The sequence below is a fragment of the Eucyclogobius newberryi genome, unplaced genomic scaffold (assembly GCF_026437365.1).
Source record: "Eucyclogobius newberryi isolate DKJ021-1_F unplaced genomic scaffold, fEucNew1.0.hap1 SCAF_10, whole genome shotgun sequence".
Lineage (NCBI taxonomy): Eukaryota > Metazoa > Chordata > Actinopteri > Gobiiformes > Gobiidae > Eucyclogobius > Eucyclogobius newberryi.
In genome coordinates, this window is record NW_027315724.1 from 22,293,530 (window position 1) to 22,308,313 (window position 14,784).

The 14,784-nt window shown below is 40.7% G+C and overlaps 1 protein-coding gene across 1 annotated transcript; it reads left to right on the forward strand.

Moving 5' to 3' along the window:
- The first annotated feature begins 4 nt into the window (after nucleotides 1-4).
- LOC140377605 (uncharacterized) lies at nucleotides 5-9,172 on the forward strand. The gene is made up of 31 exons (XM_072463075.1): nucleotides 5-216; nucleotides 348-494; nucleotides 642-800; nucleotides 875-1,026; nucleotides 1,114-1,282; nucleotides 1,387-1,495; nucleotides 1,795-1,925; nucleotides 2,004-2,129; nucleotides 2,272-2,451; nucleotides 2,633-2,857; nucleotides 2,950-3,076; nucleotides 3,191-3,390; nucleotides 3,482-3,694; nucleotides 3,772-3,917; nucleotides 4,186-4,313; nucleotides 4,392-4,536; nucleotides 4,819-4,951; nucleotides 5,016-5,171; nucleotides 5,266-5,392; nucleotides 5,461-5,672; nucleotides 5,742-5,904; nucleotides 5,980-6,065; nucleotides 6,539-6,699; nucleotides 6,792-6,906; nucleotides 6,988-7,148; nucleotides 7,226-7,271; nucleotides 7,338-7,863; nucleotides 8,008-8,102; nucleotides 8,185-8,288; nucleotides 8,377-8,456; nucleotides 9,091-9,172. Exons 4-27 carry the CDS (start codon nucleotides 886-888, stop codon nucleotides 7,544-7,546), a joined length of 3,609 nt encoding a protein of 1,202 aa, XP_072319176.1. The 5' UTR covers nucleotides 5-216; nucleotides 348-494; nucleotides 642-800; nucleotides 875-885; the 3' UTR covers nucleotides 7,547-7,863; nucleotides 8,008-8,102; nucleotides 8,185-8,288; nucleotides 8,377-8,456; nucleotides 9,091-9,172.
- The last annotated feature ends 5,612 nt before the right edge of the window (nucleotides 9,173-14,784 follow it).

Sequence of the window (14,784 nt, forward strand, 5' to 3'; positions counted from 1 at the left end):
TTTGCATTGGAGGTAGTTACAGCCCGAACCCAGCTGATGGTAACCATGGTTATATATGCCCCGCGGGTCATAGATGCCCTCTTGGCTCTGCCACAGAACTGGCTTGTGAGCCTGGCACTTACAGTGCAACCCCCGGAGCAGCACAGTGTTTAGTATGCCCTAATGGGACAGCATGTGCCGCCTTTGCCACCAAGGAGCCCACTGTCTGCCATCGAGGTTAGCTTTACATTTGTAACCATCTAGCATAAGCTGCTTCTCTCAAAATTAACCATACCACATTTGTTTGTTGGATCATGTTCCTGATGTTGTGAATGTGACGGGTTAATCTTTAATAAATCTAATCTTAGGGCATTTCTGTCCTGCTGGGACAGCCCGGCCCCAGCCCTGCCCTCTGGGGACTCTTAGCAACCAGACAGGAGCACACTCCATCTCTGTCTGTACTGCATGTCCCTCTGGGTACTACTGTAACTCATATGGAGCTTCCACACCAACCGGTAGGTCAAGGTTTCACAAAAAGAAAAGAGAAGAATATTAAGACCCTTCTTCACTATATTTTAAATACCAGAATTTTCAATCAAGTACATGAAGAAAGGCTGAGTTGTGTTTATAGTGCATTTATCTGTGTCTTACTCTTCATATAGGTTTTTGTTTAGATGGGTACTTCTGTGAAAGTGGGGCCACAGAGCCAGCACCACAGAGCTCAGACACTTTAAATGGGCTGTGCCCTGTAGGCCACTATTGTCCTGCTGGCTGCTCTATTCCAGTCCCATGCCCTCTTGGAAGCATACGCAACTCCACAGGTATATTAGACTACTGCACAAACGTTATATATCTTAAGAAAAGCATACATGATAAAGTGTTGGTCTTATTGCAGGAGGAGTGTCCATGGACAGCTGCTCAGATTGTCCTGCCGGGTACCACTGTTCCAGTGAGGGGATGTCAAGCCCAAGTGGCCCCTGTGCCGCTGGCTTTTACTGCCCTTTTGACTTTTCTTCTACTACTCCATTTGCTTTCCTCTGTCCAAAGGTGTGTATAATAAAAATGTTGATTTTCTCTATCTGTGAAAATCATTGTGCCTATTAGTAAGATAAAAAATACATATGTGCACAATAGGGACACTATTGTCCGGAGGGGTCTCCACTGGCTCTGCCATGTCCCACAGGAGAGTACCAGCCAAATCCTGGCTCAGAAAGATGCATACCATGTCGTCCCGGCTTCTACTGTGAAGAGGCTATTGTGGGTGACCCATGGCCCTGTCCACCACACTCATTCTGTCCTGCAGGTACACTAATATTTGTCATTGCAAGAATGTATAGTACAGTACAGTACAAGACATCAGAACAGGATAAAACAGAAAAACATTTTCCCACGTGTGTCTTCTTATAGGGACCATGGTTCCCCACCCCTGCCCTAATGGGACCTATACATATTCTAACCAAACTGGGCTCCAGGAAGAACAGGAGTGTTTGCCCTGCCCCTCAGGAAATGTCTGCAGGTAAGAAACCGATACTACAGGATAAGTGAGAAAAGAGACGTGAACAGACCTATAAGAAGGCATATGAAACCTCTAAATACCAGTATATTGTTTTCATAAATGCTTAAAAGCAAACCATAATATTTTAAGCTCTAATTTCATAAAAGAGTACAATTGTGTATTACATTCTGAGATGATAGAGTTCAGCTGCTTAATTAGCACCACATTAATGTCAGGAATGACATAATTGCTCGGCCATTTCTCTAATATAGCATTCCTGTCTTGCCTCTATTGTTGTTATTTTTTTCTTTTTTTTTCAGAGCTGGTAGAATTCAGGGTTTGTGCGCTGCTGGATATCTTTGTCTTTTTGGTAGTGCAGAATTTACCCCTCAAGATTTTAATTCAACCCAGTGTCAGTGGGGTATTCACTGTGCAGGGCCGTGTCCATCTGGTACAATTCATTACTTAGTATCACTACTTTAAAGACATGTTCAGAATGGTAGCTTTAAAACATGATTACTTTTTTCAGGTTATTACTGTCCGGAAGGCACAGATACAGCTAGATCTTGTCCTGCTAACACCATCCGGAGCAATGCAGGAGGTGCCAGCATCCACGACTGTTTACCATGCCCACCTCAATATTGGTGTAAATCTGGTATGGCTTGAAAATGGAATTTGTGTTTACTCTTGCTTATGATAAAAAAAATAAAATCAGTGCAAGCTAAAGCAGAAAATTATAGTAAACACAAAATAACTTAATAAATAAATAAATGAGTAAGTAAATCATCTATTTTTAGGAGACCCTGTGCTTTATCCTTGTCCTGCCGGTCATTACTGTGATGGCTTACCTGGGAGTGACTATCATGGAGGAACAGGGCCCAGGCCTTGTCCTCGGTACACCTATCGAACCTCTCCCGGAGCAGGCAGCAAGGGTGACTGCCTTCCCTGCCCCGCTGGTTCACACTGCAACAGCACAGGTTAAGCTCCATACAGTGTATTCTGTGTGTGCGTGCGTGCGTGTGTGCGTGTGTGCGTGTGTGTGTGTGTGTGTGCGTGTGCGTGCGTGTGTGTGTGTATTACAAAATGTAGACGCATATTTTATAATTTTGAAAGTAGTACTTTTGAATTGTGTAAAAAAATAAGACAGTGTTTTTCTAGGGCTTATCGATATCTCCACAAAACTCTGCCCACCTGGTTACTGGTGCAGTGGTTATGGGCCCCCCATCTTGTGCCCAGCAGGAACCAAAAGATCCGCTCCTGGAGCTGCTGCACTTGACCAGTGTGAACCTTGTGTTGGGGGCACGTTCTGCCCAAATCCTCGCACAACAGGGCACCCTAATGTGGAAGGCATTCCCTGTAGAGCTGGTTACCAGTGCCCGTTGGGTAGGATTAGTTACAAATAGCATATCATTTTACCTTTGTGTGGCTTTGGAAATAGGCTGAATAGTGTCTATACATTTCCAATGATAATCCAGGAGCCGCCGTGGAAAAGTTGTGCCGAGCTGGATCATACTGTGGTCCTCAGACTGCTGAGCCTCAAATCTGTCCTCCCGGTTATTTCTGTCCTGTGGGATCTCATTCATATAGCGCTCCAAAACAACTGTGAGTCTTGTGGTCTACTCCACTTTGTCTAAATTTGGAATGCATTCTGCAAACATTTGTTTTGGGAGTTGGTTAATGGTCTAAAATTAACCTTGTTGTGGATATGCCCCGCAGCTGTTTGTTTCCTTACTACTGCCCCGCCAACAGCACGTCTCTTACATCATGTGAAGGGGGTTCCACGCCTGTCAACATCAGTGGGCTGAGAGGCTCTCAAAGCAGCTGCTGCACTTTGTGTGGGGGGGGAACTTACCGTCGGTACCTCTCAAGCAGTCTTGTCTGCCTGCCGTGCCCGCCAGGTTACTTCTGCCCACAAGGTACTTGGCATTCTGCAGCAGGACAAAACTAATTACACACAACAGTTCAAAGCCTGTAGAGTCCTCCTTAATGTTGACTGATTCTTACCAGGAACCGAGAGCTACAAGACTTACCCTTGCCCTCGTGGATATGTCTGTCCCGTGGGGTCATCTCAGCCAAAAGCCTGCCCTCCTGGCTCCTTTGGTAAACTCACAAACGCTGTGAAAAATAGTGACTGCCATCTATGTCCAGCTGGCACTTTCAACCACTTGGAAGGACAGAAGTCCTGCTTTCCCTGTGGTAGTTCATCCACTTCATCACCAGGTTAAACAATGTCACTGAAAACACAGGTCAAAACCTTTACTTTCTTATATTCATCTTATTGATCTCCACTGTTTCAGGGTCTTCTTCTTGTGCATGTATTGGAAAGAACCGGGCGTTCCAGCCTTCTGATGGCTCCTGTTTGTGCAGAACAGCTTTTGTATATTATGATGAGCAGGATTTTAGGAGTTCATCATCTGACAGTGTTTCTGACTGTCAGCCTGAGGTTAGTACCATTATTATACTACCAACAAATGTTCTCACATTCTATTATTGTGTTTTAACATCTTCTCTTCCAAAACAATTTCATCACAGTCACAAAATGATTACAAAAGTTGGCACACCTTGGGGGAAAATATAGCAACTTCATATTAAATGAAAATATTCTAAAAACAACAATGTCTGTTTTTATGGGTGTTTTTTGTCACACACTGGTAACATTTAGGAAAGTATATTTCAAATCATATAACAAATAACATGTACTCGTTACCTAGGTGAACCGGCGGTGTGGAAAAGGAGAAGTGCGTATCGCAGCATCGAGAGCGTGCGTGTCTCCTGCTCTTTACTCCTGTAATATCACCTGCGGGCCACAGGGAGGGACTCTGGATGTTGAGATGGGCATGTAAATGTTCTAAATTAATATAAAAATGTAAGGAAACCGTGAATTGTGATCCATATTGTCTGTGTGCTTCACTTTCAGATGTCAGTGTGAGCAATACGTGTCTGCTGAAGAGCTCTGCAACATGTCCTGTCTCTCACGTCTGCCTCATCTGGACGCTCAGCTCTTATCAGACGGACAACTCCTGCTCAGCCTCAAAGAGAGAAAAAGCTTGATCTGGACCAGGGTGAGGAGAACGCAGCAAGCACACTTAACCTCAGCTAAAACACTGTAACTATGATCAACAGCTTTGTCATATTAAAAAGTATAGAGATATTTTGGATTTAGAATCAATTAAAAAATAATTATTGAAATATATTTAAAAACTACCTAAAGTACTGAACGATTAGCAACCAGTAGTTAATATTGTGTAGCCGAGTGCATATGCTCAGCAGAGATTAATACTTTTGATCACTGTGATAAACACTGGTGTACTAAGCATTTTTACTAGAGTCATGTTTCTCTCTAGTCTGTTGCAGATATTTTAGGACCTGATATCCGCGCAAACAATATTGGAAAAATTAATTTAGTGGAGTTTAGCTCTGAAGGAGTTTTTGGATGGATTCCCATGGAGAAGGAGCTTATTCAACATTTTCTAACAGGTGATTATTTATTTATGTCATGGTTAATGTAGACAAGGAACTGTTCAGTTTTTTCTCTTTTCAGGGCCTGTGGAAGTTTTACACACTCGTCACAAATATAGAAGAGACACTAGAGATGAAAACAAAGATGATGTGGCTGTACTTCCTCGTATTCCTAACCCCATTGCTTGTATCTCGTCCGGAGACATGCTATTGTTCCAGCTCACCATCAACCACACTGGTACTCTTGTTTCTTTATTACAGATTTATTTCCCTGGAGAATTATTGTATTGTATTCTTTAAATGTTTTTTTTAATATATTTATATACATATAGATCGCCACTATAGCCATTTCCCAGTGTATCAGAAAGACCACCTGTTTAACAGCAACCCCAGCTGGGACTTTGGTGCCTTCAGGCAACTGCAGATGCTCATGAGAAAGACAAACTTAAACTCCACAAGGTAGAACACCGTCAGTGACACTACACTGCATGTCTCTTGCAGTTCCCAATGTCGTCTTGCCGTTGCAGGTTTGCACATGTGTTTTTGGAACCTGGAAAGTATGCCTTTGTGGACAGTGCTGTCCCAGAGTGGACACTGGTTGTGGTGGTCAAAGAGCAAGGAACAGAATGTAATCCACGAGCAGCAGTTTTCCAGCCAATGACTCCAGCTCAGCTCGTCAAGTTTGGCATTGTCAAACAACACCAGCTCAACTTTTTGCCCGACTGGGGAGTTATCGCTGGTGTGTAGTGTAAATCTATTTACCTATGTTAGTTTATATCAGTCACACTGCCATTCTACCTGTATACAGGGATCCTGAGTGTATTTCTGACGCTGGTAGTGGTTTTGACCTCTACAGTGCTAGTTTTGCGCCCCGGCAAATCCAGGCTCATAGCACACTGGAAGAACAGGCCAAAGTGGAGGAATGTTGGAGAACCTTTCTGTCCTTTGGAGTGCCATTGCACTAAAGACAGGTGAACGTGAATATAACTCAGATGATACAATATTAAATATAAATGAACCTCTACATTTCTGTATTTCTCTTTCAGCTCAGCTTCTCCAAGCCTGGGTTTAGTTTTAGGTGGACGGGGAGTGGGAGAAGGGGCCGAGGCTGAGGAGCCTGCTATTTCTAAAGGTAGTAAGAAAACACTGCTATATTATTTACGTATCTTGTGCTTTAAAACTGTATGGAAACACATGCTGAAATATTGTGGACCCTATGCATTTTGTATATGTAACTAATTTACATGACAAAGGTTCTTCTAAGACAAACACATAATTAACTTCCATTACCCATAATAATGATCCCTGTCAAATGTCACACCATAGTCTGTCATAACAGTTTTTTCATCAGGGTGAAGCAGGGTGGACCACCCCTTGCACAGCCAATCAGCTTTCTTTTCCTTTTAGTGATGCACATGGCTCTTTCATAGAAGTTTGCAATAATCAAAAAGTTTTCTAATTAGGTGAAGTTGGTCTGATTACTGATTTTACGTGACATTTTCTTGGGTGGGAAAACTGGATACTTCAGCTTTAACTAAACAAAATGTTGCATGTAATATTATATCAATGTCTCACTCATGTCCCGACATTCATATCTGGATATAGGAAGTGTTTTGGGGCGCTGTGATCTGGAGGAGTTCAATGTAAAGACATTGTATGACAAACTGGAGGATCAGAACCTCCACATTGCATCCCAGCTGGCTCGGCATCGCAAAGACGCACAGGAGTTCTACAGGAATATGTGCCAACAGGCAGAAACACTCATTGTTAGTCATTTCAAATACCATAGAGCATAACGGTCATTGTAAAGTTCCTTCTTATGGACATGACTAAAACTGTTTTTGTGGATTTGTTACAGAATATTTTAGGCACCATGGATAATAAAAAGCTTCTACTTCTAAAAGAGTTGTTGATCCACTGTGCCGCAAACGATAAAGTACATAATAGAGGAGCAGAGGAGAGAGACGCTCAAGGTGGTTTTAAATTATCAGCAGAAAGTGTCATGGAAAAGTAAATTATAACTTTATTAATTTTGTTCTTATTGCTTACTCCAGATGAGGCTTTTGCAGTGTTACTGGGAGCTGTCCTCAATTCAGTTGAAGCTCTCTTACACAGAATGAGCCTTGGAGAGGCATGGCACCATCAGTATGTAGTCCATCAAGATGACAGCGAGTGTGAGCCTCAGCATGGTGACGCCAACATCAGCTTTACACAGGTAGAGAAGGTGTTCTTCCGACATATTTCATGTTAAGTGGTAAAATAACTGCCATTTTTACATTACATCCTGCCTAGTTTTCATCAGCACATCTTGCCAAAGAGGAATTCTTAAGCGAGCCAGGTAAGACATTTTATGAATAAGAATATCTAATATTCCTCATTGTTGCATAAATCTATCTCTCAACAGTTCCTTGTTTGAGTGACCACAACCTGTCCAAGTTGGTCAGCATTTCTCCTTTATTCCAAACCTTGCAAGACATTCAGCAGTCCTTACATAATCTCACTGTGGGTGAACGCTGTCTACCTGGCATCAGCACAGAGACAAGTAAGAAGTGCTTTCAAAATTATCTCAATGACTCTTGTGCAGTAACAGAAGTCTCTTATTTTTACAGCTGATATAGAAAGTGGTTTAGAAAATGGTGATCTCATTCCCACTGCTCTGGACGGCCTCTCGCCTCAGCACTCAGCTGTCTACCTGTTTGGATGCCAGGTGATGCAACTGCTCTCTGCCTGCCCCTTGTTCCCCCCTGTGCTTCTTCTGCTGGCCAAGTCTGTCCCAACACCTTCAACTTCAGCCAAGCTTCTGACACAGTGCTCAAAGCATTTTTATTTTGATGCAACAAATCAAATCCTTTACATATCAGAGAATGAGCTACATCACGCGGGACATTTCATCTCCACTCTTCTCCAGTCCATGGCCCACGTCGTGACAAGTGATAAGCAAGGTAGTTATTGAGATGACAGTATATCTCAGGTGAAAGTTGACTGCATATTACAGTTATCTTGCTTCTTTGGATTTAAAAAAAATTACCACCAATTATTTTAGTTCTTTAATACCGGTAAAAATCTTTGTACAGGGTCCAAACCACAGATGTTTATGGAAGCGCTCCACGAAGCAATTTCAGTTCTAGGCCTTCAACTGCTGAAGCTTTCACTCAAATGGAACGTCGGGGTGTGTGTACTTATGTTTAAGCATTACAACTCGCCCTCGTTTTGTATGGATACACATGGCTTATTTTGTCTGTCTCTCTCAGTCGAAACAAGTGTCAGAGGAGCAACAGAGCTCATTACTTACTGAGTTTCTCAACATCAGGGTTCCTGCCGAAGCACACTTCACCGAACATCTATTAGCTAGCAGGTGGGAGAAAATAAATAAGTAAGATCAAAGTATCCACTTCAAACTAAATTATGCAATGCAATAACATCCTCCCTGTCGTCCAATTTAGACTTGAGAAATACAAATATTTGAAGGCAGAGCAGCTCATCTCGAAGCTCAAACAGAGTTCAACGGAAGACAGCGACAGAGGTACAGCTGTACATTTAGAGACGAGTTTATATTCAAATCTTTACTTTGAAGCTACAGATTGTTCAAATTGTATCCGTTGAATCATAATTGAGTTCATTATTTAAATAAATTAAGTGCAATTCAACTGAAAGTGTACACAGTTTTTTAATAATTCAATGTTCAATTCTTACCATAGCTTTAAAACATCAAAGTATTATGTTTAAGACAACCTTTATCACACTTATTTAATTGTTCCTGTTGATCACTGACAATATGGCATGCAGCTGTTTTCAGACTGAGATGTTATGTATTGATATCTTTATCAATTCAATGCAATTTGTCAATTCACATTTGTGTCAAATTTCTTTCAGTCAAATGTGTAACAGCACAAGGGAGTCCAGTTCAGGTAAATGTGTGCGAGTGAACAGCTTGATGTCTTTTATATCTGAAGCATTATTGAATTGAATATATTACATTAAACTCTGTGTGTACCGGAAGTGGTTCATTAAGGCCCATAAATACATCAGTGTTATAGCCTATTGTAAGCCATTTCTTCAATGTATTACTATCGAGTTACAGATTGGGTTAAAATTATTATATTAGAATGTTAAACTTCTACAAATGTCCTAATGTCCTCATTCCTTGATTCTGTTAGATGTCCTGCATAGAAGAAGAAATTGACAAACTGAATGAGTCCTTCATACAGTTGAGCATGCGGTTACAAACCAGTGCTCAAGTGAGAAGAGATGCTGGGGAGAGCTGTGCTGGGAGCCGTGCAAGGGTAATCATTTATCTCTCTAAAACATAATTGTGTCTGTCATAAGACTACAGACCTAGTTAACCGAATTAGTGTAATTATGAAATGATTTACTGCATTCTGTAGAAATATTATTTTCACAAACATTCACATTATCCTTTTATTCCAGGCACATACATGATTCTATACACATTTATGTGGATGATTGTTAAAAATCCTTTTGAAGTGTTATAGTCTTGTAGCATGATGCCTAATGTGACTGATTCAACCTTAAACCAATATGACGTTAGTGTTCATGAGTGGCACTTGCCTGCACTTGCATCTGTGTCTTTTACATGTTTATCAAAAATCCTATGGCACCAATAATCACCTCTTGCATTTCAGAGTGCTTCACCATCATCCATCTCAGGCCTGAGTCGTAATGGAACAATCCTGCTGGAACTGAAGAGGCGCTATGTATCCCAGCGCCTCAATGAGCTCCAAATCACATTAGAGCACATCAGATGCAGCCAGCAGCATGACAGCAATTCACAAGATGGGACGAAGAGCCTTACACAACCAGACAGCAGCAGCACTCAGCTGGGGCAGAGCCAGCACTCTCCTGGCATGGGCCCTCCCAGTGCCTCTGAAGCCAGCCACAGTCAGTGGGAGCAGGAAGCAGAAGCAGCCGAAAGAGCAGATCAACTAGATAATCAGACGTCTTACCCTCTTACAACAATGGAGGCTCAGCGGTCTCAGAGTCAACTCCAAATGACATAAACAGCCTGCCTCATGGACTTCATTCATGTGATAGTCAATATGAATAGTAGTGAAAATACATAGCTAACATGCGTATTCAGAATACTAATTTTGAGCAATTGTATCCTGGTACAGTTATTCTTTCTTTTTCTTTATTATTCCGTACAGTTACTTTTCTAAAACATGGTTTTATTGGAAAACAAAATTTATTTAAGGTTGCACTGAATTAGTTAGAAAAAAAATGGAAAACGCAACTTTATAGTGAGCGCATGAGCAAATTTTCCTTTTCTAATTTGTGCTAAAGGTTCTCTTATCGTATATGTACATCCATACAACTAGAACTGTCAGTATGTGGTTTTCCCACAGGCTTTCATTAAAGTATTACGTTAAAACGAGAAAATTTTCATGTGAACAAGAAAAGGTTTTAGCTACCTTATTTTGTCGTTTTAATGTTAACTAAATTTCCATCATATATTGTTGAAAAGGGGAAACAGGAGCGTGATCTGTTTGCAATCTGCAGAGGAAAAGTTATAGGCGCTTTTCTTTTTGCTTGTGTTTAGAACCAGAATCAGAATCAGAAAAGGTTTAAAACAAGGAACAATAATAAAACAACCTATGTAAAATCAAAAAGGGCATGCATTAAAGAAAAACAATTTAAATCTGCTATAGGATAAAATTAAAATTAGGCTTACTGTGTACACAAACTCAGAGTTGAATTAAACTGGCTTTAAGTTGAGCTGTCCCTTATGTTTATGTGTATTTATTTTCATGTTTTTTGTTTCTGCTTGTATCTGTAAATGTGTACAGCACTCTGGACAGCTGTAGTTGTGTAAATGTGTACAGCACTCTGGACAGCTGTAGTTGTGTAAATGTGTACAGCACTCTGGACAGCTGTAGTTGTGTAAATGTGTACAGCACTCAGGACAGCTGTAGTTGTGTAAATGTGTACAGCACTCTGGACAGCTGTAGTTGTATAAATGTGTACAGCACTCAGGACAGCTGTAGTTGTATAAATGTGTACAGCACTCTGGACAGCTGTAGTTGTGTAAATGTGTACAGCACTCTGGACAGCTGTAGTTGTGTAAATGTGTACAGCACTCTGGACAGCTGTAGTTGTGTAAATGTGTACAGCACTCTGGACAGCTGTAGTTGTGTAAATGTGTACAGCACTCTGGACAGCTGTAGTTGTGTAAATGTGTACAGCACTCTGGACAGCTGTAGTTGTGTAAATGTGTACAGCACTCTGGACAGCTGTAGTTGTGTAAATGTGTACAGCACTCTGGACAGCTGTAGTTGTGTAAATGTGTACAGCACTCTGGACAGCTGTAGTTGTGTAAATGTGTACAGCACTCTGGACAGCTGTAGTTATGTAAATGTGTACAGCACTCTGGACAGCTGTAGTTGTGTAAATGTGTACAGCACTCTGGACAGCTGTAGTTGTGTAAATGTGTACAGCACTCTGGACAGCTGTAGTTGTGTAAATGTGTACAGCACTCTGGACAGCTGTAGTTGTGTAAATGTGCTGTATGTGGAGGCCTTGTATAGGTATATACAAAAAAGGAGTTATTATTACCAATAAATAAAACCAAGACACTACCATTATAACCTCCTAACTGAAATGTTCATTAAGGCATATAAATCAGCACTTTAGAGGGGAATAATATCTAAAATATATAAATGCATCAATAATCTGGACAGCCACTAAATAAATTAAAATGTAATGGGGAAAAAGAAGGCAATTTTGTTTTGACGGACAAACAATGGGAAAATATATGTACTTCACAACAGAGGACCACAAACTCGCATGTTTGGAAAGAGTTGGAAGAATGTGACCAATTTTTTCATAACACATGTTATAGGCTGATGAAGAGGTTGTGGTTGCCTGGAGGCCCACCATTATCATGTGTTCTGGGACTGTCCTGTTCCACAGAAATATTGGACAGATAATCATCTGTCTGTTTAATTTCAGAACTATGCCATGGACACAATAAATGTATATCTTTGGAATATATTTCTGGTAACTGGGAAAAAGGCCATACCCAAAATAGGGATGACACAAATTGCGCTGAGGCTGAATAACTGACATCATGACATTTGGACTCTACTTGAAAATTAACAACTTAGACAAATACAGGACTAAATGGGACTTTTATTTTGTACTTTGTGTGTCTTAATGTTCTTTTCTTTGAATGCCTCACTCCATAAAAATAAAGTCAAAAAAAGAAAAATATGCCGCCACACTGACAGTTCTATGTTTCCGTACATAATAAAAAGCAGTTTTAATCCTGTCATGTTTTCACCTTATAATATAATGTAACTCAATATGAAAATATTCTAAGATTTTGTAATACAGTAATGGAACAAGACATGGAACTTGATACGAAATTGACTTTAATGCAGGTATTCATTATTCTGTAACCAAGTATTATTCTCAACACTGGTATTTATGGATCACTATTGAGGGAGGGGCAGCTAACTACTTACTAATGACAGTGACTCTTCCCTCAGCTTTCTGCTTCTAGTCCAGAAAGTATTTTAATTAGCTCACAAAATGACACAGTAATCTTCTCTGTTTTGTGCTGTGTTGGTTCCTGCTGGTCAGACTCAGTGCTGGGTCAGAACGATGTCAGGAACACATCCTCCCTGTTGTTTTCACAATGTCGTCCCTTTTCAGAGGTGATGACCTCGTCTTCATGAATAATTCAGTTGCCTCTGTAATTATTGTACATGTTGATAACTATTGTGCAGTTGTATTAATACTATATTCAGCTCTGCCAAGACCAGTTTAAAGATAAATAAATCTAGTTTTAGGGAGACGTTTCCTTTTTAATTTTGCGCTTATTGATGTGGTACATTGGCTTCTGTGTCTTATAATAGAAACTGAGTATTCCTACAGGTGGCTTAGAGCCAATCCAGAAGGTCAGATGGAACAAGTCTTCACTTACTATCAGTGTTAGCTCCTAGCTCTGTGCCAGGTCCCCAAGCTGCTCCTGTCGTGGCCTGTGCTTGTGTGGGCTGCATTTGTGAAGAGTGAGGTGTGGTTCAGTGGCTCAGTGGCTCGAGATTATGTGCCTTATCAATTAGATTAGCTGCCCTCCCACACTGATCTGGCAAGTGTCCCTCTCAGTGTGGGCCTCAGACCGCCATGCTCAGTTGCAGTTGAACAAAAAGCACACTGCACATACATGAGTTAATATTAACATGTGGAGTACAGCAGTAGTTCACATTCTTATTTAGATAAACTTGTTGTTTTCAGATTCAAGAACGTGATGATGTCATAGGGCCAGATGGGGGACAAGAGACAGATATTTTGATCAGATCATATTGACATTGTATTTTGCCATGGAATAACAAAAAATGTAATTCACTAATGTTAAACCTGATCATTTCTATGAATGACTATGAATGACCCCAAACCACCCTATATTACAATCACTATCTATAAAATCATTAATTTTAGTTGCCCACCATCTGTATTGAATATTACTGGACAATAGAATGTTTTAATCTGAAATCATGCAATGCAGTTTACATAGTAGTTCTACTGTTAAGAGGTTTGCATCTCTGTTTGATCCATTGTGACCAGTAATCATGTCATAATCTTGAAATCCTTCCAAATCCTTTGAAATCTGCTCCATATAGTGCATTGTCAAGAGCCAAGAACACACATACAGATCCTATATATTTGTCTTTTTATCCCTTTTTTAATATCTTATATTTTATGACAAACTGAAACCTTAAACACATGTTGTTCATTCAGACTTTTGTACAAACGCATGAATGTCCCTCAGACACAGCAGGGATGCAGCATCCTGTTGTCTTGTACCGGCACAGTGTCACTGAGCAAGCCTCCCGGTCGTCATGACAGTGCATTACTGTTGCTATGGTTTCTTTATCTGCGGGAAGTGGTTCAGCCAGACCTGCCATATTTAGTTTTCTTCTGACTTAGGACTAATGCTGAAATGCAAAGCAGAGATTTAGCAAAGTCTTTTCCTCTTAAGGCCAGTTTGAAGATACCTCCCTCTTAAATCTCTGCATTAGATGCTCCAAAAACCCAAAAGGACTGTAGATTTTACAGCTATCTTAACACAGTCAGAAGACCAAACCCATTTTATTTTCACAGGTCTCTGTTAAGCATGGATAAAAAATAGAAATTACAAAATATTTTGCTAAAACAAAATAGCAAATGTACGAGTTTTTAAACATGCAAATTAGCTTTTTTTTGTCTTATATGTCATGTTTCCTCCAGTAAGTGCCATCCAAAACAATCAACTTCCTCCAATCCATATACACAGCAAATCTGACATTTTCAAGCAAATATGCACGTTTAAAAACTTTAAATTTGCTATCTTATTTATTTATTCCATCTAAAAGTGGCCACAGACTGTTGACTCCAGCAGTGATTTTCCTTTTTAAGTTTGTCAGACCCAGTGCGTCTGGCCAGGCGCTCGTGTGGAAGGGAGCAGCTCACGCATGCGTACCAATGCCTCGTTTATTTCTGCCAGGGCTAAGTGAAAGCTGCAAAACAAAGACAGTGAAGCGCGAACGGGAAATGTTCTCAGTCATTGTTGATGGAGAGAAACAGACGCCTGACAATCGATAGTCATAGTGTTTTCTGAGGGGCGTGAGAGGAAGCCGCGCGCTCTTCGTGAGTGGACAACACTTGAGATTTGGCTGCGGTTTCTATTGGCTTTTGTGACTCCACAGGTTCTTTTACCTTTTCTCTTTTTGTGCATTCTTCAAGTGGATGTTTAACTGCGGAGTTTGAGGGAAACAAGCGCTCCTGCAGAAAGTGCGCTGCACCTATTGTTTGGCCGTTTCCTACGCACGAGGCGATACTGTTTTGAATAGATT